Source organism: Podarcis filfolensis, assembly GCF_964270895.1.
Source record: "Podarcis filfolensis genome assembly, chromosome: 14".
Taxonomy (NCBI): Eukaryota; Metazoa; Chordata; class Lepidosauria; order Squamata; family Lacertidae; genus Podarcis; species Podarcis filfolensis.
Genome location: NC_139616.1, coordinates 49,910,768 through 49,936,414, shown reverse-complemented (window position 1 = coordinate 49,936,414; position 25,647 = coordinate 49,910,768). Strand labels below are relative to the sequence as shown.

The 25,647-nt window shown below is 42.8% G+C and overlaps 1 protein-coding gene across 7 annotated transcripts in view; it reads right to left on the bottom strand.

Moving 5' to 3' along the window:
* Nucleotides 1–25,647, bottom strand: part of SDK1 (sidekick cell adhesion molecule 1) — a 575,941-nt gene that overhangs the window by 432,130 nt on the left and 118,164 nt on the right. For all 7 annotated transcript variants that reach the window (XM_083585530.1, XM_083585534.1, XM_083585535.1 and 4 more), the window contains exons 3-4: nt 21,401–21,560; nt 5,251–5,357 (exon numbers count right to left, since the gene is read on the bottom strand). In XM_083585530.1, coding sequence (XP_083441656.1) covers nt 5,251–5,357; nt 21,401–21,560 — 267 coding nt within the window. The remainder of the gene's footprint in view (nt 1–5,250; nt 5,358–21,400; nt 21,561–25,647) is intronic.

The window sequence follows — 25,647 nt, the reverse complement described above, 5'->3', positions numbered from 1 at the left end:
TTTTGGCTAAGATCAAGTGTGTAGTAATACTTCAAATGTAATTCATTGCAAGCTAGAAGCACGGTGACACACACCTTAATTGCATCCTGTTTGGATTACTGTAACACACTCTATGTGGGGCTGCCATTGAAAAGTGCTCAGAAACTTCAGCTGGTTCAAAGAGCCATTGTTGGCTGGGGCCAGTTATAGGGAACACATGACAACTTCTCCACTGGTCACCAGTCTGTTTCCAGGCACAATTCAAAGTGCTGGCTATGACTTAGGTAAAGGTAAAGGGACCCCTGACCATTAGGTCCAATCGTGGCTGACTCTGGGGTTGCGGTGCTCATCTCGCTTTTTTGGTTGAAGGAGCCGGCGTACAGCTTCCGGGTCATGTGGCCAGCATGACTAAGCCACTTCTGGAGAACCAGAGCAGTGCACGGAAACGCCGTTTACTTTCCTGCTGGAGCGGTAACTATTTATCTACTTGCACTTTGACATGCTTTCGAACTGCTAGGTTGGCAGGAGCAGGGACTGAGCAACAGGAGCTCACCCCGTCGCTGGGATTTGAACCGCCAACCTTCTGATCAGCAAGTCCTAGGCTCTGTAGTTTAACCCACAGCGCCACCTGCGTCCCTGGACTTACAAAGCCCTATATGGCTTAGGTCTGGCTGTCTGAAAGACTCTATTCCCTCATATGAACCCATCCTGCTCTCAGTCTTACCAGGCTTTGGAATTCCCTCCCTAGAGAAGTCAGACTAGCTTCCCCCCTTGCTGTCCTTCCATGAACAGGCCTTTGTGAACTGACTGTTTTTGAGGAAAAACAGATTACCAGTTGCTGGAAGCCACAGGAGGGGGGGACACTCCTCAGCTTGAGTCCCACTTGCACGTTTCCCACAAGCATTTGGTTGGCCACTGTGAGAACAGGATGTTGGACTAGGAGGGCCACTGACCAGATCCAGCAAGACTATTATTATGTTCTTATGTTTAAATGCCTGGAGGGAAGCCTGGGTCATTTCTGGCTGTCCCACTGGGGCTGCTGGTGTCAGTGGCGTAGCGTGGGGGGTGCAGGGGGGGCCGGCCGCACCGGGCGCAACATCTGGGGTTAGGGCAAATCCACGGGTTAGGGGGCGCAAATCCAGGGGTTAGGGGGCGCAAATCCACGGGTTAGGGGGCGCAAATTACTTGCCTTGCCCCGGGTGCTGACAACCCACACTACGCCACTGGCTGGTGTGGGTGCACAGTGGTGTCCTCTTGTGCTTTGCCTGCTATGGTGCAGGAGGTGTACTGGGGAGAGAGCATCTCCATTATATATTCATTGACTCTTTCTGTGTGGGTGGCCTGTGGATGTCCCTCCTAGTACAGTGATTGGCTGGTGAGCTGTGTCGGTGTTGCCAGGAGAGCTGTGGACGTATCTGCCATTTTTCTCCTGTCTTTATATTTTCCCCCTCCCCTCCACGCTGAGCACACACTGGATATGGCAGGGATTCGCTTGGAACAGCGGCAGTGTCTCTCCAGTCCTGGTGTAATGCGAGTACAAGTTTTCTCTGTCAATTCCCTTATCAGAGGGTTTAGCACAACTAGTGCCTACACTGGAAACTGGATTCATCTACCATACCCTATGAGAATAATTATATTCTAGGACGATATACCGTGTTGGCCTGAATATAAGTCTCACTCCCCCCCCCCAAATTCCGACTGTGAAAAGTTAAAGTGTGGTTTATATTTGTGACCTTATGGTACGCAGTCAGGAGCGTGGGGCAAACAGTGCCAGGAGCGGGGCAAAGTGGTGCCCGCCTCACACATAGTTCTCCGTCCTCTCCCCCGAGGCTGGGAAGGGAGAGAGCGAGGACAAGGAAAGGCCGCCAGCAATGCAGCGTAGCTCCCCCCCCCCCCAGAATGCAGCCAAGAGCTGTGAGGAATTGAGTGGCTTATATTCGGATATTTTTTCATTTTTTCTCCCCACCCCTCCAATTTTAAAGGTGTAGCTTATATTCAGGTGCGGCTTATATTCAGGCCAATACGGTATGATTCCAAAAGTGCTTTTCTAACAAAATGAGCATGCAACATGTAGCTGTAATGCTCAAAGTATTTATGTGGGTGTTACTGCTTTATATAATATGCTACATTATGTTAAATTACATTATGTACATACTATGTAATGCTTAAGTGAGATTAACATTCACACTTCAGAATGGAGGTGGGGAAGAATTGGGCAATCTGACAGTTCACTCAAGATGTCTTAGAACGTGTAGCGTTGTTGTAAGGCCCCCAGCGATACAAGGGTGGGACAGAAATTCTATATAATTGTATATAAATAAATAAAGAATAAACAAATATGGCTAAGATAGCCCCACTATTAGTTTCTGCACAAATCCAACATTGGTTAAACCTTAAATATTTTACAGTCGCATTAGCTTTTTTAACCAGTCTGTGTTGCATGATATCTGCAGAACAGGAATTAAATAATGACTAGATAGAAGAGTGGATGGCTGCTTGACCAATTCATACAGCATTATACATTATTATTCTTGATGCTAATATTAAACTGCAGGAAAAATAAATTCAGCACATTTTCCCTCATGATACCTATCTTCTCCATTTAATCACTTCCTTGTAAATGGTCATGTCTAATAAAGAATTCCATTCACCCACTTCATCTTCCTGCCATTTATCAAATGACAGCCACTGTTGCTGACCTTCCAGTTAAGTGCCCCGAGGAACAATAATCAAAGTCTCAGACAGAGACGTGTAGAGTATAAACAAACAGTGAAACTTCATCTTACTTGTGATATTTCTACTTGTCTTCTCCACAGGCAGATGATGATATGGAACTGGTGGATAAAATTTTCCACTAACAGAAGAAGTTAACTGAAGATGCCTCAATTCCATGGGAAGCACTCTCCATATTCTCCTCCAGTAATACCAGATCTTGGGACCAGAGCCATCTCTCCCATAGGGGTTAGTGGTTCATTGTGCCAGGGCGTCGGCCTCTCAGGGGTGCCCAGCGAATGGGGAGCTGTGTGGCTTTGCCAGCGGCCTCCCCTTTCCCTGCACACCCGTCAGCTGTGCCCCGTATGGCTGGCAGGTGTGCAGCTTCCTTCCCAAGCCTCCGCGGGAGGAGAGCGATCCCCACAGAGGCTTAGGATGGAAGCTGCACCCCGCCAACCATATGGCTGGCCGGCACGCAGCTTCCCTCCCAAGCCTCTGCGGCAGTGCACAGCTTCGCCCCCCACTATCGGTGGAAATTTGGGGGCGCTGGGAGGATATTTGCACCCCAGCGCCGCATCTGCCAAAGACAGCTCTGCTTGGGACATAATTTCTAATCTTACTAACTTACTGATACAAATTAAGTTTTTTTAAAAAATCCAGTTTCAAAGTTCTCCAATATAGAAAGAAGAACCTTCCGTCAAAAGGCTTAGATGGTGCCTAGACAGCTGGGCACCTTTGCAAGCGAGGCACAGTGGGAAAATCCTTGGCACCAATGAGTGCATTCCTAAGGTGGTCGGGGGGGGCAGGGCTTGGACCCTCTAAAAGGGACAATCTGCTTTCCCTCCAACCTCTGAGTTTGCAGCAGCTTTCACTCTCCCTCCCTGTCACCCTATTGCTTCAGGGTCACCGCTAGGGGGGCATGTAGGGTTTTCCCCCAATCCTCATTTTGGATTGCAAAAATGCAGACTGGGAAAATTTACCTACTTCATACTCAATAGCAGGACAGAGTGTTTGTTGGTTTGCTGTGTTGTTTAAATAGGTTATTCATCTAGATTTGGTCACTTTGGGCAGTTTAGGTACGGGAAAAGAAAGTTTGGTTTAGCCTAGTGATGCCCTGTAGTCACCTTTCAGGTTATGGGTCAGCCCCGAGACTCACTTCTTGGACTTTGTGGTTCAGAGGGTGAGATTGGGGCCTCCTTTGAGGCCAAACTCCCTCATCCACCTGGGGTTCTGAGGTTCAATGGGTGTGTGTGACAAGGTAAGGCCTCCCTTCTCACCTTCAGGTGACTGAGAGGAATAGTTTAGATTGAGGAAACAACACAGGGAAAGGGAGTTTAATACCACTGCTCCAGTCCAACCAGTCTGGGCTGATTTTAAGCTAAGATCCTGCTAGTCTCCATAATGTGAAGTTTGGTCCTGAGTTATAAAGAAACAAGGCAGGAGAGGGCAGGGGACAGCTCCAACACTGGTTGGACTGAAATAATTCAGAAGATGAAGATTATCTTGCAAATGCCCTCCATCTGCAAAATAATCTGAGCCTTGAACAGTATAAACCCCAACTACCCAGTACAGCCTTCAGTAACTGCTCTCTGAAAAGTTGGCTTATCTAGCTAATGAGCTTTTCAGCAGAAGTAGATATAAATGTTTTTGGCCTAATCAACCAAAAAGGTTGGCCTAAACAGTCCTGCCTAGTCATGCTTAGGTGGGAAAATGAAATGGAGAAAAACCAGAGAAGGAAGGGAAGACAATTTACTTTGTGAGTCACCTTGAATGCCCCTTGAATGAGCAGAAAGGTGAAATAGAAATACTGATATAGGGTTTTTTGCTAGAAAATCTTAAAGGAAATCTTACAACTGAATCACAGTTTAGAATATGTACACTAATTTTTATCTACAGTCATGTTTTTCAGAGTTCAGATGGAAACTTTTTTAAGTTTGGAGAGAATATTGGCTATAAAAAAACCCAAAGCACTGGCTGATTATGAGATCAGACTCATTTTACAAGGCACATGTCTTGGCATCTATAATTGAGAAAATCAACACTTATGCCCAAGTAAAAGTCAAGTATTTAATCAGAGGTCAAGCTTGGCAGTTTCTACAATCAGAGGTTTGGATGCGTCAGCCCTGAATGAGTTGGCTCACGCAGTCTTACTGGAGTAGTTGACTGTCAACCAACCCATTAATTTCCAGTTGAATTTAATTTCCGCTGAATTTAAACCTGACCTCTCTTGTGGGTGCTTTGTATGTGCATTTTTAGCAGCTTCCTAACCTCTTCACATTAAAGGGCGGCTTATCCTTGGTGGTCTTTAGCTTGCCAAACTATAGGCATAACAACTGTCTGCATTGTCAACTGATATATTTGGAAGATGGAATTAATGTCCAGGTAAGCGCTCACCTCATACTAAGCATGCTCTGTGAGATGAAATGGGGACAACTTTATTCCTTTCTGAGACAACAGAACTGGCCTGAGCTAATGGTCAGGAAAATGACTATGACATTGTAATCTGCAAAAATGAGCAAAAATTAGGAAATTTTTGAAATAAATGCCAACCATACATACATGCCACTTGAACTTCTGATTTTCTTTGCAGGAGTGCCCCCATTCTGTTCCTCACAACACACTGATAAAAACCAGCATCAGATCTTTGCAAGGATGGGATAACGTACCTGTAAGACAGAAAGGGATATCACAATTAAAGCATGTACTTGGACTTTGATATCTGTTCTCAAAAACAGTTTGAGCCCCAGGCAGCAGGATCCACAGGGGCAACAGATCCCAATGTAGCTCTTTATTTGCCTCCCTTGTTCCTGATGTAGATCTTCACTCACTCTGTCCATGATTTATCAGTCCTCAATTCTTTTTTTCTTTTTTTGCATGATTCTACAACATGCTGTACGAAAAAGTATATGTGAAAATCTGAGATGAATTACATCACACTTCCTCTTAAAGAACCATTAATAAATAGATTGAATTCCATACTAGCGTTATAGAGACATATCTGAGCATCCTCTAGCACTCAAATATTCCTCCATCTACAAGGCAGGAAAGCAAATTTCTTGTCCAGTTGTGACAAGAAGCCAAACAGAAATCTAAGTGATGAAATTGGGGAAGATGTTCAGCAACATAAAATCCCCACTTTTGAAGTCTTTTTTTAAAAAAAGTGTATAGCACAATCAACTGAACTGAAAGTACTGAACTGAAAGTACTGAAAAAAGATAACGGATGATTAAGAAAAAATGATCACAATGAGTACTGCCTTCCTTTTCTCAATAGGCTTCCACAAACACACATCCTGCCAGTTCTGCTTTCCTCTACCCCGTCTGCATTTCCTCCCTTCTGTAAGATGCAGAGAGCTGCAGGCAGTTCTCTAGAGCCATCATTGCCAGGAAAGGTGTTTAATTTTTTGCATCTTGCCATGATTTCTGGTTAAACCAATTTTCATGGTTTCTTATGACACTTCAATCTGTACCCTGCAAAACTCAAAATCAGAAGAGCATATAAATCTACTACAGCAGTGCATTTCAGTGAGATTGTCACAAGCCCAGATGATGAGTAACAAGCCCAAAGCAATCAAATATTATATAATGGTGGTTCCTCTGCAAGCACCCCTTTTAACTTGAACTCTTTTTTTCTTTTTTTCTTTTTTGGAAGCCCGCATCCTGATTATTGTAATATTACACTCTGTTAATTGAGAAAATACATAATGACAAAAATCTATTACAAACTCAGTAATGTTTTAAATTAATTTGCAAATGCGCCAAAATAAAATAATGCAGCAAAAATTCATTTCTTTATTTCCCCAAAGTATTCACCAATGAACAACTCAATTAATTAATTCAAAAGTTATGAAAGTTAATACATTTACATTTATAAATGAATTTATTTATTTATTTATGTAAATTTATTTATCTTTCATGAATTTATTTATTTCCCTAATACAGACAATACACAGCTAGTTGGACCAATGGTCTGACTCTGCATAAGGCAGATTCCTCAGTTTATACATTATGTTTTAGAGTATATCTCTATAGTCTTTTAAAAGTATTCAAATAAATTCTTATACATTCTCAGTAACCCTAACAACAATTAACTACGTTTAGATGTAGCAATAGTAGCAGCACATAAGACTAAAACAGTTCACCCAATACACCTTAGTATTTGGCTCGTGAAAACATTTCCTGTTTTAATAAATCACATACATTCTGCTCCTGGAAAGCTCAAAGTGTCTTTCACAGAGATCTCAGGCAGATCTTCCATTCAGACATTGGACATGCTGCGTGCTGCTTAGCTATAACAACAGGCGGATGGCGCTGTGGTCTAAAGCACTGAGCCTCTCAGGCTTGCCAGTTGGAAGGTTGGTGGTTCGAATCACTGCAATGGGGTGAACTCCTGTTACTCTGTCCCAGCTTCTGCCAACCTAGCAGTTCAAAAGCACACCAGCGCAAGTAGATAAATAGGGACCGTTGTGGCTTGTGCCATAAGCGGTTTAGTCATGCTGGCGCCATGACCTGGAAAGCTGTCTGTGGACAAACGGCAGCTCCCTTGGCCTGAAAACGAGATGTGCGCCGCAACCCCATAGTCGCCCTTGACTGGACTTAACCGCCTTTACCCTTTTAGCTTATTACAACATAGCATAGCATAGTAGTAGTAGTAGTAGTAGTAGTAGTAGTAGTAGTGTAACTGATTAAACACCTTCTAAACTACCATCTTGATGTGATTTACACATAAAATAATTAAAAACAGAATGAGAACCCTCTCTCATGGTAAAGGACTCTCATGGTAAAGACCCATTTACCCATCAACAGTTTCTGAAAAGTGTAGATAGTGGGCACCTGTCATTTCTCGACAGGGATGCTATTCCACAGGACAGGAGCAGCCACATTAAAAACCCTGCTCTGATTTCTTGCAGAGTGGGCTTCTGTGGTCTTTGGAACTTGCAGGAGAGAATCTCCCACAGACATCTACTGGGTATATAAGGAATAAGGCAGTCTGTCAAGTAATGTGGTCACAAGCTATGTAGGTACTTATATGTCAGTACCAACACCCTGAACATGGCCCGGTAGCAAATTAGCAGCCAGTGCAAATACCACAAGCAAGGTGTTATATGCTTGTGGGCATTAACCCCCACAAACAACCTAGCCACCACATTCTCCACCAGCTGCAGCCTGCAGATCAACCCCAAGGGAAGTCTCACTTAGAGTGCATTGCAGTAATCAAAGTGTGACGTTACCCATGCATAGATAGCTGTGGTCAAGCTATCTGGTTCCAAGAATGGCTGCAGATATCATAGCAATCAAAGTTGGTAAAAGTCAGCCACTGAGGACACCTGTACCTAGAGTAACAGGGTTGAATCTAGGAGCACATCCAAATTATGCACCTGCTCTTTCAACTCCATCCAGTGCAGGCAACTTACCAACTTCCCAGATCCAGGAACTACTTGCTCACAGAGCCTCCTTCTTGACAGGATTCAGTTTCAGACTCAGTTTATTAGTTCTCATCCAGCCCACCACTGCATCCAGACACCGGCCCAGGGCCTCTCATTCCTGATTCAGATGTTACCAAGAAATAGAGTTGGGTATCATCAGTATACTGATGACACTTTGGTCCCAAACTCCCAGTGACTACTCCTACCAGCTTCATGTAGATATTAAATAGCATTGGAGGCAATATAGTCCCTGTAGCAGCCCATAGCTCAAAAGCCAAGAAGCTGAGGAGCATCCAATGCTACCTTCTGAAAGCATCTCTGGAGTTAAGACTGGAACCACTGCCCCTGTTACCCATTTCCCATAGGCAATCCAAGAGGATACAATGGTCAATGGCATCAAAAGCTGATAAAGGTCATCCATCAGGGCTACCAAGCCAGGTTCATTTTTTTATATATATAAATATTTATTAATATTTTGCAAAAAACAAAGGTTTACAAAATAAGAAAAAAGCATATAAAAAGAAAGAAATAAGAAAAAACATACAAAAATACATAAAAAATAAAAACAAAAAATAAAAATAAAAATACAAAATACAAAAAGCAAATAGGTAAGAAAAAATTAAAAACAAATCCATTTTTTGATATCTGTAAACTCATTTGCTTGTTTCCTTGACCTCCTCACACCTCCCCTTTTTGTATTCCCATTTACATAATCAAATCAGCAAATCCTTACCCTCTTTCGTTTATCTTAGCTCTATATCTTAACATATTATAACTATATATTTTCATCCATTATCAATCCATTTTTGCATATTCTTTTTAACTTTGTTGCTAATGCCACTTATTTTCAATCCAGCATCATTTTAACATTCATTAATTTTACAATGTTTCTGCAGATAGTCTTTAAATTTCTTCCAATCTTCTTCCACCAACTCTTCTCCCAGCAGTGGCGTAGCGTGGGTTGTCAGCACCCGGGGCAAGGCAAGTAATTTGCGCCCCCTAACCCGTGGATTTGCGCCCCCTTACCGGTGGATTTGCGCCCCCTAACCCTAAGCCCCAGATGTTGCGCCCGGTGCGGCCGGCCCCCCCCCGCACCCCCCACGCTACGCCACTGTCTCCCAGGTCTCGGATTCTGCCAGTCATTTCCGCCAATTCCATATAGTCCATCACCTTCATCTGCCACTCTTCCAGGGTGGGTAAATCTTGTGTCTTCCAATACTTTGCAATCAGTATTCTTGCTGCTGTTGTTGCATACATAAAAAAGTTCTATCCTTCTTTGGCACCAATTGGCCGACTATGCCCAGGAGAAAGGCCTCTGGTTTCTTCAGAAAGGTATATTTAAATACCTTTTTCATTTCATTATAGATTATCTCCCAGAAAGCCTTTATCTTTGGGCACGTCCACCAATGGTGAAAGAATGTACCTTCATTTTCTTTACATTTCCAACATTTATTATCGGGCAAATGATAGATTTTTGCAAGCTTGACTGGTGTCATGTACCACCTGTATATCATTTTCATAATATTCTCTCTTAAGGCATTACATGCCGTAAATTTCATACCGGTGGTCCACAACTGTTCCCAGTCAGCAAACATAATGTTATGTCCAACATCTTGTGCCCATTTAATCATAGCAGATTTAACCGTTTCATCCTGCGTATTCCATTTTAACAGCAAGTTATACATTCTTGAAAGTATCTTAGTTTTGGGATCTAACAGTTCTGTTTCCAATTTTGATTTTTCCACCTGGAAGCCAATTTTTTTGTCCAAATTATAAACCTCTTTTATTTGATAATAATGAAGCCAATATCGCACTTTATCTTTTAATTTCTCAAAGCTCTGCAATTTCAATTTGTCTCCTTCTTGTTCCAAAATTTCCCAATATTTCGGCCATTTGGCCTCCAAATTGAGCTTTTTCTGAGCCTTTGCTTCCATTGGTGACAACCACCTTGGGGTTTTATTTTCAAGTAAATCTTTATATCTTATCCAGACATTAAACAATGCTTTCCTGACAATATGGTTTTTAAATGCTTTATGTGCTTTAACCTTGTCGTACCACAAATATGCATGCCACCCAAAAACATTATTAAAACCTTCTAAGTCCAAAATGTCTGTGTTCTCAAGAAGCAGCCAATCTTTCAACCAGCAGAATGATGCTGATTCATAGTAAAGTTTAAGGTCTGGCAGGGCAAATCCGCCTCTTTCCTTTGCGTCAGTTAATATTTTAAATTTTATTCTGGGCTTCTTGCCCTGCCAGACAAATCTAGAAATATCTCTCTGCCACTTCTTGAAACAGTCCACCTTGTCCAAAATTTGCAATGATTGAAACAAAAATAACATTTTTGGCAATACATTCATCTTTATAGCCGCAATTCGACCCAACAAGGAAAGCTTCAAATTTGACCATACTTCTAAGTCTTTTTTCACTTCTGTCCAACATTTCTAATAGTTATCTTTAAATAAGTTTAAGTTCTTAGCAGTCATATTAACCCCCAGATATTTTACTTTCTTAACTAATGTTAAACCTGTCTCCTTCTGAAACCTCTCTTTCTCAATCGGTGTTAAATTTTTCTCAAGAACTTTAGTTTTTGACTTGTTCAGCTTAAATCCTGCCACATGACCAAATTCTTGAATCAGTTCTAATACTCTTTTCGTACTAGATTCTGGCTCCTGTAACGTCAAAACTAGGTCATCTGCAAAAACTTTCAATTTGTATTGTTTGGCTCCGACCTGAATACCTTTAATCAGACGGTCCCTTCTAATCATATTTAACAAAACCTCCAGGACCGAAATAAAAAGCAATGGGGAAATTGGGCAGCCTTGTCGTGTCCCTTTCTCTATCTTAAATTCCTCTGTCATCACATTATTAACTATTAGTTCAGCCTTTTGTTCTGAGTAAATTGCACTTATACCATTTTCAAACCCTTGACCCACTAAGCCAGGTTCAAATCTGAACCCAAATGGTCTAAAAATTCAGTTTCCTTGAGGAATGCCTGCAGTTGCATCTCCATGACCCTTTTGAGTGCCTTGCCCACAAAGTGGATATTTGCAACTGGACAGTAGTTGTTGAATATCATTAGGTCTCAGAGCATTCTCTTGGTCCAAGCTCTTGCCATTGTTGCATAGTATCTTTGAAACTTGCATAAAAGGGTATACCAGGTATTAAATGCTAAGTTTATCCTCAAATGTTAAGAGTGTTTCCCAATAATAGTTTTCTAGTGATTTTGCATGCAAGAGAGAAAAAGGCATTTTCATTGTCTGAAAGCCAGAAGGGCACTTAAAGTTTCTGCAGATCTGAGCAAGCAATTTAGGAAAATGGACAATTTGTTTTGAGTGGAGCAGCCTGGAAGAGGCTTGCTGCTTAAGAAAATCTAAGACAGAAGATGGATAGTACATCAATAAGTGAAAATATCAATGAAAACACTGGAAATGATTCCTAGCGTTTCTTTTCCTTTCTGTTCCAGAGCTCAATGGCTAGAAGAGGGCTGTCATGTCTTAAGTGCCCAAATTCAAAATCTGGCTTCCCAAAGACTGGAATGCATTTTTTAGTTTTCGACGGCACCTTCAATAGGGATTAAAACTTTTTTTTTTTCAAGAACATATGGAACTGACTTGTGTCTGCTGGTCTATATATACATAATTTTATTTGTAAACCACCTTTCCACAGTTCAAACCATGCGAAAGGTGGCTTACGACACGAAAAGCATAACAGCAACATAACAAAAGTAGTCATAAGCAATAAATAAAACATCAAACATACACAACCAAACGGAACAATTTTCACATAAATCACAAGATCTGAAAGAAAACTCCAAAAAACCACCACCAACAACAACACCCCCCACTTACACACATACACAACAAAAACTGAAACAACACCCCAGGCCAAGAGTTTGCTTGGGGCTTGCTGCGTGCCTTTGATCATACCGCTCTTGGTTCTTGTCATGCTAGCTTGGTTTGTGGCAATTCTTAGTTCACTTTAGCAGTACAGTGTCAGGGAACTGACATCGGAGCCAGAGGCGGAGGCAAGGCTCCCAAGCGATGCTGGAGAAGGGCCCAGCAGGGAGAGAGGCAGCTCATCTGCTGGGGAAGGAAATCAGCGTAACCCCAGGGATAAAGGGGGGCAGATGGGGGAATCGGCGAGGGGGCTCCAGGACTCCTCGCCAGAGACCAGCGGGGAGAGCACGGGTCCTCTGCTACCCACACCCACCCTGCGCAGAAGACTTCCGCGCAGGGAAAGTAGGCGTAGACTTGGCGTCAAAGAACTTCTTTGCTGGAAGAAGTTCAAGAAACGCCCACTGACGGATTCTGCTAGCGACTGAACAGCCACGAAGTGAATGGCTGTCCAGACAGAAAAGGTTTAACCAGGCAACCTAGCCCAGAGTGGCGGTAACTTACGCACGAGCAACCCCTAAAATCATAACATACAGGTTCAGCCTATAGCAGGTATATCGACAGTGAACTAGGCTCTGCTGTCAAGCTTTAGTCTGTTGAGCCCAAAACATTGAGCTGCAAGCCTGAAAATGCCATGACTGATGTCAACTCTAACGTAAACCTTCTCCTCCCAGGGCAGACAAGAATGGCATAGAGAAGAATGGCGTGCTTTTTAAGGTTGTTTCTGTATTGCATATTCTGTAATATTATATGCATTTGTTTTAATGTTGTTAATGTCCCCTCCACAAAATAAATAGTTTTGCTTTGCCGTTCGGACCCCGCATTTGAAATTCTGCATATTATTTACATTCCCCCCTCCAGTCCTCTTTGCCTCAGCCAGCCATTTCTTAATCTTTTAACTGTTGTTATATGTGTCTGAGTTCTCCAGACAATATTTTATTTTACAATAAAATAGTATCATAGAATTGTAGAGTTAGAAGGGACCCCGAGGGTCATCTAGTCCAATCCTCTGAAATGTGGGGGGGTGGGGTTGTGTTTTACTATAATTTAAAAATGCTAATAATTTTTACAAAATTTACTAAAATAAAATTAGTATTTTAGTAAAATTAGTATTTCAAAGAAATACTGTATTTGGAAGACAAACAAGAGTCTAAACAAAGCTACATGACCAGTACTATAAGACTTTTCAACTGAATTTAATTTTTAGTTTACCTTACCATGATATACTGGGAAAGAAAGCCAAGGCACAGTTAGAATCATCTGGCCACCATCTCATTTTATTTACAAAATAAAACGAAATATATTGTTGTAGTAAAAATGCGAAAAATAAGCATTTAATTATTCTTAGCTTTCCTTGAAAAAATACCCGCTGCCTAAAAGCAAAGTGTATTTAATTAGTAAGTGAATATTTTCTGAAGAAGATGTTGAACATTTAGACTAATACAAAACATTTCTAATTCAGCATAAGATTAAGTCTCTGAATGGGTAATAGATGGGGGGTAATGGAAGAAAAGAGTGTGCATTGCTGTAAATCAAATAAACGCGTGACATCACCTTCCCATAAGAAATAAAAGACTGTTTATTTCCTAGCTTTTCTGCTTTGGGCAATGCATGTTGTTGATTGCTGACAGGAGTAGAGAGAATCTGCCTTTTTTAAAAAAACGGGGCTTGTGTATGTCTGTTGCATAATGCCAATGGAGGGCACAGGGTCATCACCTAAATATAAAAGACAGAGTGCACAGACAGTTCCAATGCACAAAAACAATGGCAGAGTGCCAAGCAGAGTTATGAGTTTAAGCACAGAGATCGAGAACAGTGGGGAGTAAGAAGTTTGGGGTGAAAAGTTTATCATAAGATTGGTATTGAAGACTGCTCATGAGCTCTGTACAAGCATGCAAGCTTTGAAGGAGATAGCTCTTCAGCTGGCTTTTAATGAACTTTCCCACCATCCCTACTTTTGACAATCAGTTGGCATTTCTTAAAAAGAGAAACTACAAGCCATGCTTAGTAATTTCCAGTCCCGCAAAGTTAATTTAGAAACTGAAGTAGTTCAGCCAAATGAACTTTTCATAAAATGTTCATCCTCGGCATTCAGTGTTATAAACTGCTGTGCTGAGGTATAGGGCCCAATAACAAATCAGGAGCCACATATAAGATTTTTGACAGACAGACTTGTTCGGGTGAGTCAATTACGTCCAGGGGTCCGGCACACTTCTCTGCGCCTCCTCTGACCCTTCCCAAAGACCTTTGACTCAGCAGAGCGTAAAACACAGCGGACGTAGAAGCTTGAAACGTTCTGTCGTGTGGTGGCAATAACTCAGGCTGACACGCAGCTCTCCTTATCTTAAAGTCTTTATTCCTTAGCAAAACACAATAGCTATAAATCTCCTGCCTGGCGAGAGTTCGCCCATGTTGCTCCTTTCTCCATAGAGCAAACACGCAGACTGGAAGAACACAGAGAAACCACTCCCTTTCCGTGTTCTATGCCCGCCCTCAGAATGTGAGGCGTCATCACTCAGAACTCTTAACCCTGTAAGTTCTGAGCCTCTATTAACACCCCCTCTCAAATCACGTTCTGAGAGGACTTCTGAGTGTTCAACACCTTCCCCATTGCCTTCCACCCCTTCCTGGCATCGTTGTTAGGCACCTGTTGAACCTCACAAACCTCAGGTTCGCACTGTGCGAAACCAACCCACGCATTTGTGACCTGAAACCTCTCAGGTGGAATTCCCTTTGTTGCCCTTGAAGACCGCCTGGGCACAAACTGGGGTTCTTCTCCTGACCCACTGGGGCCAGCAAGAGCGTCTTCTTCATCAGACTCCCCCTCTGACTTGACCCGTCTGTGAGCTTTCTCCATCACTCTAACAGGAGATGAGGGCTCACTCTTGGACACTCCTTTCACAACCTGTGGAGACACCTCCCCCTGGTCCTGATCCTGATCATCGACCAGATCACCATTACCTGGCTCTCCCTCCTGCTCAGATTCGGATTCAGACAGACAATCTGAGACAGTGTCATGGCTGACTTTGCGCCTTGACCTATTTCCCTGCTGCTCTTTGAACTCAGCATGTTTGCTGACCAGAAGCTTGGTCTGATCACCTTCTGGGTATGCAAACCTCCACCCCTTGGTCGCGGGTTCATACCCACAGAAGATCATTTCCTGGTACTTTGGACCACCCTCTTGCTGCAACCACTTTGGTACAGGCACCATGGCCCTGCAACCAAACGAACGGAAGAAATGCACCTGTGGCTTCTGTCCGTTGAGCAAGAAATATGGGGTGTCACCTACCACTGCATTGTAGCACCTGTTCATCGTGAAATTGGCCGTCTTTACCGCCTCCCCCAAAAAACTGTGAGGCAAACCAGAGTCATCCAGTAGAATCTCGGATGCTCGGACCAGAGCCTTACTCCTCAGCTCTGCCACGCCACTCTTCTGAGGCGAAGTCACCTTGTGACGTATCCCCCTCTGGCGAAAGAAACCCTTTAGAGCAGACCCAGTGACCTCAGAACCACGGTCAAACTGGAAACCTTGCACCTTGGTGGAGAACCTCTGTTCCACCTCTGCAACCCAATCTTTGATCAGTTGCGCTGCTACCTCCTTAGCTTTCAGCGTGAAAGCCCATGCGTTCCTAGTATAATCATCTGTCAGCACCATCAGCCACTTGGCCTTGCCCAGACTTGGCTGTGGCATACCTATAAGGTCTGCATGCACAAGCTCAAAAGGCCTTGTGGTCACTCTCTCTACCCTGGGATGGCTAAATCCCTTGTTTCTGGCTTTCCTGCAAGCCTTGCAATTCAAAGGTTTACCACATTCTTTTACCTTGCAACCTTTGGTGCACTCTGATAACATCTGGACGTCCTCACAGGACCCATGTGACATCCTCTTGTGCCACACGCAAGCACACGACACATGAGTGTGCCCCCCTCCCTCTAGAGGTGATTCCAGAACAAAGAGATTGTTCTGATTTCTCCCAACACGTACCAGTTGCTCTCCACCTCTGGAAATGGTACAGACATTTTTTTCAAAACTCACAGAATATCCCTCCTGTAAAAGACAAGGCACAGACAGCAGGCAATGTTTTAACTCAGGGAGAACATAAACCTTCAATTCAGCCTGTAAAAAAGAGACAAACATGTTAGAAACATGGGTTACACGGCCCTGTGAACCTGTAGCAAATCTAACTGTTTTCTCAGTGGAAACAGCCTTGCAGTTCCACATTTGTCCATCAGGTGGCACTGTGACCAGATGGGCATTCGCAGCCGAGTCAACAACCCAACGTAGGACTCTCCCCCCTCTGGAGTTGTCCTTCTTTGTTGCCTTAGCAACTGCCTTCCTGCTGCCCCCGACCTTGGAGCTCTCGTTGCAGGTGGTGTTTTCCACAATAGCCATCGACGCAGACAGTTGATAAACGCTTTCTTCCCCTTCCGGCCGACTCTGGGACTTTCCACGCTGGCCTCTTCTCCCGGGCTGGTTCCCATGGGAAATGTCCTTGGGACTTTCCTGCCCTTTGTCTCGCTGTGGACAGCTTCGGCGCAGGTGCTCCGGAGAACCGCAAACAAAACAGCAACGAATGGAAAACTTTGCAAATTTGCCTTTGGTCTTCTCTGCCCCCCCAACCTTTCCAGCAGCCCTCCTCGAGGCTTTTCTGCTGTTGGGAAAATGGCTTTTGGCTTCTGCTGTGGTTTCTCTGCAAACCCCCTCCAGCTCCTGCCAAACAGCCTGGGCACTCTCAAGACCCTTGGAATGGCCTTTCTGGCCTGCACCCCCAAACTTAGGGGCACAGCCTTCAGAGGAACAGCTTGCCACTGCTTTCCTCTTTCCAGCTTTCAGCAGCTTCCCAGCACACGGCTGCTCATCTCTCTGGCGTGTCAAAGCATCGCAGCAGCTTTCAGACACGGCTTCAGCCCACTTTGGGCTTTCTGGGCGTTCCCCAGCTTCTGTGCAGCTCCTGGCCCCCTCTGGGCGTTGCTCAGCCCCTCTTGGACTTCCAGCCCCTCCTGGGCTTGGTGCTTCCTCAGAGCAATTCTCAGCCCCCTCTGGCCTGGCTCCCACTGCTTTCTTCAGTGCCTGCCTTCTCTCGGCCCAGGGCTTGCTCCCGTCCACCTTATCAAAAGGGATTGACGACTCCTGGCTGTCTGCCATCTCTCCCCGGGGGCCCAGCTTACTTACAGGTACCTCCCGGTCCGGCAGATCAGATCCTCCCAGCGAACTCCTGGCTGGCACCAGCTACGCCTTAGCTGGCCTCTGGCTGCTCCTCAGCCGATTCTGCCTGCAGTTTCACTTTCCCAGCGTCTCATCGGCTGGCCTCTGGCTGCAGCTCTTCTCACACGCACGAACGTTGCTTATCTTTATTGCTGATCTTCCATAACCTGTTCGGGTGAGTCAATTACGTCCAGGGGTCTGGCACACTTCTCTGCGCCTCCTCTGACCCTTCCCAAAGACCTTTGACTCAGCAGAGCGTAAAACACAGCGGACGTAGAAGCTTGAAACGTTCTGTCGTGTGGTGGCAATAACTCAGGCTGACACGCAGCTCTCCTTATCTTAAAGTCTTTATTCCTTAGCAAAACACAATAGCTATAAATCTCCTGCCTGGCGAGAGTTCGCCCATGTTGCTCCTTTCTCCATAGAGCAAACACGCAGACTGGAAGAACACAGAGAAACCACTCCCTTTCCGTGTTCTATGCCCGCCCTCAGAATGTGAGGCGTCATCACTCAGAACTCTTAACCCTGTAAGTTCTGAGCCTCTATTAACAAGACTATCATCAGGTGAAGCTTTCCCCTTTCCCCATAATTATATTTCCATTAAAATATACAGTCTTACCCAGTTTAATTTGTGCCGGTCACACAGCTACTAAAGGCACAAGGTATCATTCACTTTGTTCCTGTTCTTCATGCTGCAAGCTGCTCCCCTTAGAATAGAGGGGAGGGAAGATGCAGACAATGCTTCACATTCCTTCCTCAGTCCTGCCTTTTCAATGCTTGCAGCAAACTTTCCAAATATTTAGAGTGTCAGACTAAGACCTGGGAACCCTAGGTTTGAACCCCCACTTGGCCAGTCACTACTTCCCAGCCTAATCAGGGTTGTTGTGGGAATTAAATAGGATGGGGAGAACCATGTTTGCCACCTTGAGCTCCCTGGAGAATAAGATGGGATATAAATGCAACAAATAACATTTAAGCTATGAAAAGTGCTTATGCAACTATTTTCTAACTTGCACTCTGCCTTATATCAAAGGAATGCTATGACTAAAGAAACAGAAATATTCAAATTCATGACCCAGTTAGAACTCACACAGTTAGGTGCAGATCAAGGGGGCATTCTTTGCAGCACCCCTGAGAAGAGAGGAAATAAACAGAATAATGAAGCAAATGAGTATTGTTAAGGTGCCAGGCCCAGACAGATTTTCTGTGGAGTGATCCAAGTCTCATCTTGACTTATTAACCCCCAAACTGCATTCCGTTTACTAGGAAGCTTCGGAAAGATCCTCACTTTCCCATCCTTCTCTGTACGTAACACAGATTCCAAATTCTGTAATTCCAAAACCTGGCAAACACCCAAACTCTGTGAGTTAAATCTCACTAATCAACACTGACAGCAAAATCCTTGTAGCAGTTCTAGTGGACAGGCTTCAGGAAGTGATGAGCATCCTAATCCACCCAAACCAGGTTGGATTTATATGACACCATCAAAGGGTAGATAAGCTCCATCTTGTAATTGATCTAGTAGCACTCAACAGTACTAGCACATTGCCATTAGACTTGTTCTCCTTGGATGCTGAAAATGAATTTGATTTGGTGCAGTGGCTCTTTTTCTTTATCCTAGGGCACTGGCTCTGTGGTATACTCCAAGAACATGTGCACTGGGTGAAAACCATGTATATAACACCCATGTCCAGGATACAGGCAAATGGCATATTGTCAGGTCCGTCCCCCCTCCCCATGCAGAGGGTAACCAGATGGGGATGCCCCCTTTTCCCACTGATATTTCATCTTTTTCTAGAGCCCTTAATATTTGCCATACAACAAAATACCAAGATCTGGGGTGCGCAATATGGGGGGATTTGAACATGCAGCTTGTTGACATGATGAGACTAAGGCCAAATATAGCCCAATGTTATTCAACCAAAAGAAAACATACTTTTTTCTGCAATGATTTCATCTTAATGAATAAATGCAATTCCCTGCATATAAATACAAAAACATCCAGAGTGTATTTTGGTTTTTGGAAAGCAATTAGAAATAAATAATAGAGATGAAATATTCATAGCAATATACTTATTCAAACTTTATAGTAAATTTTGATTAGCTTTCCATGCACATTCTGTAGAAGACAAATGCTTCAAGTATTCAAAACAAGTTAATCAAACCCTAAACAAAATGAATATGGTTTTCATGGCAACCTAAGGAATTTTTAAAAAACAAAGTATAATATATAAGTGCAGCGGGCAGCACTTAAAAGGAAAGGTCTTCTGTATGTCCCTTCAGTAGCAATATGTAACAATACACTACTTGGTTTTTGTATTACAGAATTATAATATAATATTAAGTAATGCAAGATGCTGGATGTATAACAATTGTCATACTAAGGCCTGTTCTATTTCCTATCCTCTTTCCTAGCCCACCTTTCTGTACTGCTTTCTTTTACACCTCCCAAATATTGTTGGTGTCCCATCAGAGTTGTGTATTTCTGTTCAGTTTTTTGGCTGCTGACTGCAGTAAAGCACCCCCATTGATCAACCCAATATCAAAATCACAGACATGCTTACTTCTGTGATTAATCAAGCCAGTAGACGTTGTTGCCCTAAATAATAATTTAAATTGCCGTTCCATACATAACAATCCTGCATTCTGAGTGTTCCAAGCACATCACAGCCATCAGCAGCTGGTTGGCAATGGAGGTTTATTTTGCATGGACTAAGGGCTGAAGGGCCAGAGATGCTTGTTCTGCCCAGTGAGTCACTCTTATGCAAGCTAAGACAGAGGCATGACATTTCTTCCTCTCTCCTACACAAACATAGGCTTTGACAATTTTATATGGCAGGTATGGGGCTGACCTGAGACAGCAAAACTTATCTAATACCACTTGTTGAATTCATGGCTTGAAGCAGAGACATTTTAGCTCACAGCTGATACGTGTAGCCACTATGCAATGCCACCTCTCAGCGAACAGTTTCCACACAGATACCAAGCTCAAACAGTTCAGACATTAAGTGATATGGCAAAATGCATATCTCCATCAGACTATGTTTGGTAGAAAGTTCAAATGCAAGCAGTTTGCCATGGGATGCATTGAACAAATCACTACATGTAGATTACCCCACCCATCGCTGAACCCCACAGTGAATCACACTGACAACATAAGATGAGCCCTTCAGCTGAATCAGATCAAAGGCTCATCTAGCCCAGCATCCAATTCTTCACTTGCAACCGCTGAGACCTTGACTCCACTATTAAACCAGATGAACCTCGAAAGGTGTCCAGAGCACTGCCTAGTCCTGTTGGATGAGTTTCTGTTAGTAAGGCTTCAGACATGGTGCTTGGATCAGTCAGGGCAACCACTTGCACTCTGGACCTTTGCCCTTTTTGGCTGATAAAAACTTGCAGGGATGGGACAGCTGGCTAGGCCAGGGAGGTGATTAATGCCTGCTTCGAGAGGGTGTGGTCCCTGCCTACTTGAAGGAGGCAGTGGTAAAATGACAAATGACCTTTTGTTTGCCAAGCATTTAGTTGTTTAAACATATGTAATCTGTCAATATAGGTTTTCATAACAATATCTATTTTGATAAAAAAATGTCTATAATGCAGACCCTCCAAGTGTCCCTATTTTCCAGGGACGTCCCTAATTTTGAGCAGCCGTCCCAGTTTCTGATTTGATCCTGGAATGTCCCATTTTCCTTAGGATGTCCCTATTTTCATTGGAGAAATGTTGGAGGGTATGGAGGTATGCAACTCCCAAGCCATCTAAAGGCATTTCTGTATAGGGAAAGGTTTTTTTTAATATTTAATGTTTTATATACGTTGGAAGCTGCCCAGAATGGCTGGAGTAAGATGTGTAGGGTATAAATAGTAAAATTATCATTATGGAATGGGACGTCCCTATTTTCATCAGATAAATGTTAGAGGGTATGTACAATGTGTTAGAACGAAGGAACTGCATTGCAAGGGGTTGTACTAGATGATCCTCGGGATCCCTTTGAATCTACAATTCTATGATTCTATGAGATATCATAAAGGCAGCCTATAAGATAGTTCTACTGTCTTAAGTTTTAACTGTATTGTATGTTTACCCATTTTGTTCTTTTGTGATGCAATGATACAAAAATAAAAATCTTTCCTCATTACAATGCTGAAAAATATAATCTATAGATTGCTATTCTAAAAGCTACTTACGTGTACTCATTGGTGAAGGCCGTGGTTTCCCTGCCATTGTGCAGCCATTTGAATTCCAAAGGCCAGCTACCTTCTGCCAAACATGTAAGCACAAGGCGGTTCCCTTCTAGGTGAGTCTGGGGGAAGCCTGGCTCTGTCTTGAAATAGGGTGCAACGTCATCTGAAATAGGATAGAAAAATAAAGTCAAAATGAGGGAACGAGGCTGTGAAATTGTTATGTTCTTTTTCAAGACAGACTACAAATCAAGCGCTTACGGTTTTGATTTTTCTAGAAAGGGTTCAGGTACCTCCTAGAATTTCACAGTAACCAAAGAGAACAGACAGAAGATGCCTATCCAAATTCTTTATTTAATCTTCCCATCATAGGTGTTTCAATACACATCACATATATGTACATATTGCTACTCTAATAATCTAACTTCTATGCAAATAAGAACATAAGAAGGGTATGCAGGATCAGGCCAATGGCCCATCTAATCTACGGTAGCTTCCTGTTCTCATAGTGGCTCACAGACACCTGCAGAATTCAGTGACAATGGCACTCTCCCTTCTGTGGTTTCCAGCAGTTGGTATTCAGAAGCATTACTGCCTTTGATCATGCAGATGGAGCAAAGTCATCCTGGTTAAAAGCCATTGTTAGCCTTATTCTCCATGAATTTATCTAATCCTCTTTTAAAGCCATCCAAGTTGGTGATCATCACTACTTCCACTAATAGCAATAACAAAAATTTTATTATTTGTATTCTGCCCATCTGACTGGGTTGCCCCAGACACGCTGGGCAGTTCCCAACAGTAGTGTACCTATTTACTACTGGCCAAGTTTTGAGAAATGATTTTTGTTGAAATTAATTTAATCACAAAAACAGTAAGTATTTCCAGCGGTGCCTGCCTGACCATGAGGCAGGCTAAAGCAACTGAGGTTGCATGGCGGTGGCTTCTTCCAGTGATATCTCATGCAAGTTCTGCAAGATCTCACCATGCAAGATAACGCCATAAACCAGTGCATTTATGAATCTCTCACTGCCCACTTATCTCAATATAAGCATTTATCTTTCTTTGTACTGAAAATTAAATCAAGATAAATTAATTTCTGAAAAATCTTCATCAGTGGCCAAAATGTTGAAAAGATAATACGGGGTGGGTGGGTGGAGGATTAAAAAACAGAGAGAGAGAGAGAGAGAGAGAGAGAGAGAGAGAGAGAGAGAGTGTTAGGATCTTGGAGGAATGGATATCTATACTGAAGTTATATCATTATTCTGCCACTCATCCTTAGGCCTTAACTTTTTTCATTTTTTTTAATGCTTCATAGAATGAGAGTATACCATATCGCTGTACAAGATACTTGAATCCTACACAAAAAACAATGAAGGGAAAATACAATGATAGAACTTGGTAATAAATGTATGCCAGGATTTCCTTACATGCCCAAGTAACTTACAAAACCAATATCCCTCTCATCTTCTCATTCCAGCTCCCCACCTCCTGCATAAAACTTCAAAAAGCCATAGTAGGGCATAGCTGCCTGCTGTTATTGCCTTTTTCGTATGAGTGTGCTGTCTCACACTCACATTTAAATAGATGTGGAATTGATCTCAGAAGCAGCAGAGAGGGAAAAGCCTGGGAGGAAGAGGTCACAGGGAGCAGGGAAAGTTTGTGGTGGAGTGAAGTCCAAAATCAGAATCAGAGGCAAAGGCAGAAGCAGGAGAGAAGGGAGGCCAAGTGGCAGAGATGTTTTAAAGGGGGTGTCTCCTGCTCCTGTTTCAGCAAGCTCCCCTCCCTCCTGGTCTCCTAGGACCAGAAGAGGTATGAAGAGGGAGGAGCAAAGACAAGCACATCAGCATAGTCTCAGATTGCTTGGGAAGGACCTGCGGGAGGGGGGGGGGGTGTGGAGAGAGATTTAGGCAGATGTGGGAAGGCAGGGACCTTCACTCTGCACAACTGCCTAATAGGGACAAGAAGTACAGAGAAGAGTTGCTGGGCTCACTAGGCCTGGTACACCTGAGCCAGGCTTGCTTCTGCTGATAAAGATTTAACTCCATGTGATGTTTTGCTGACTGGGTCCCTGAAACTTGGTTCACCCTCTCAATTTAATTATTTTAAATTTAAGCTGTGAACTAAAATCCAGGCCCGATATTGTAATTAAACTGTTTCTGTTATGGTTTTGTAACAGTATTGTCTGCAAATACCAAGGCCCAAGTTAAGCAGGATATAACAATCCTTTTAAACTTCATTGTTTATGCTCAGCACTCACATATGATGAAAATGTTAATATATAAAGCTGTTACAAAGTAATATCTTATTCAAGTTTTTTTATCATGCATTGTTTTCTTTTGAAATGCAAAGATGTGATTTGTATTTATAATTTCAAATTTTTAATATAAATGCAATGTTATTAAAAGTTTTACCATAATAAATTTATTATCTACACACAATGAGAGATTAGTTGCACAAAAGACTACATACGATTGTGCAGCAAGAGCTGGGGAAGATGATAGAGTCTAAGTGTCCAACTCTAAATATATGACCCGACACAATAATTTCCATGAGGTGGGCATGGCAGTTGAACTAGGTTAAACACTATTCAGGTTTGCTGTTTAAATTAAATAGCACTGAATCCAAAGTTCATCTGATATTACTGAGCTGTTTACCATCCACCACGGGGAACTGCTGTAAAGCAGGCTATGTACTCCAACACATTCAGCCCCGAGACTGAAGTAAGTTGTATGCCTCCATTCAACAGGGCTTTCTTCTTAATAAATGTGCATAAGAACACACTCATAAGTTGCTAATGTTTCCTAATGCTCAGGCAAAGGTACTCACTTCCTAACAGAATGAAGTCAGTCTGGTGTGCATTGTCCTGAACTCATATTTGAATCTTGTTAGAACTTAGTTCTATTAATTTCAATGGGTCTACTCCAAGCAGAACTTAGTTGAATACAACCAACCAATTTAAGTTTTGCATGTTTCATATAAATTGTAGAAAAATAAAGTGTGTTTAGAAGCGCATTCCTGAACAAGCCTTACACTAAATAAGACTTGAAATAGGTTTAATTTTAAAAGTTGGTTGGTTGTAGATTTGGAACGGAAGGACTGACATAGTAATTATGGCTGGGTTGGTAAGAGATCATACATAATGTTGGCTAGATCCTTTTCCTATTGATGTGTAAAACACCTGCAAAAGGGCATAGAATGAATAAAAAAATGCTCTTTGATATTTTCTCCCTGCTGAAGAAGAGCCTTTTTATGACTGATTCTCCAGCTCCTACTTGTGCTTTCCTATCATGGAATCTTGTTAGCAATTTTGATCCACAGGTTGATGATAGTTTCAAAACTATATCCAACACTTGCACACTATTAAAAACTCTCTCATTCAAACCCCAAAGCGGATTTTTTCTTCACAAAAAAAAAAAGTAATTTTAAGACCGTCTGGTTAAAGACAATGTTGAAAGGCACATTAATCTTGCTGTTCTACAGGATGTTTTTGTTCAAAGCTGCTATCAAAATTCTTCATTTATCCTGAGACATGTCCTGCTGTGATAATCATTTCATCCAAGCTTACTTTTCTAACTTTCTAAAGAGAGTTTAATGAACTGCATTTAATTCTTGTGAATGCAAGAAGCAGAACAGCCTAGCACCATGTATTATACCAGAGGGTATAAACACAACTATATTTGAGGTCAGAACTTCAAATACAGTAAAGAGTAAAAAAATTGTTGAACAGACTTTATTAGAATACTGTGCTCTGCCCCTGAGGAAGGGGCACATCAAAGGAGGCATTTTTCATACTTTCCATGGACCATACCTAGCAGAGGGCTCAAAGAAGGCACCAACTAATATCTGGTCAGCTGTATGTCAGGCTTTATTCCAGTAATATTGCTTCACAACATCTGATTTTGCCTATGGCCCAGTGTCCTCTCAGGAATAAGTCCTTTGGCCCACCTCTTTTTCCAGGCTGGTTCACTGTCTGACTCATCCTCAGGCACCTCCCTGGAGCTGGGGTGCATTTCTAGGATGGGAAGCAGTGCAAAGACAGGCCAGGCAGCTCCTCCTCTCCTCTTGGGATGTCCAATAGTAATGAGGCAGGACCTCAGCTCAATAACCTGCTTGATCCCTCCCCAACCACTGGACTCCACCCCAGGATCCAATTCCACAGCCTTGTCCCAGTCCTCTGCCCCTTGCCTTGCCAAGATGTCTCTACAGGACGTCTCTACATTACAATCCCTGTGTCCTGTCTCCCACCTAAGAGG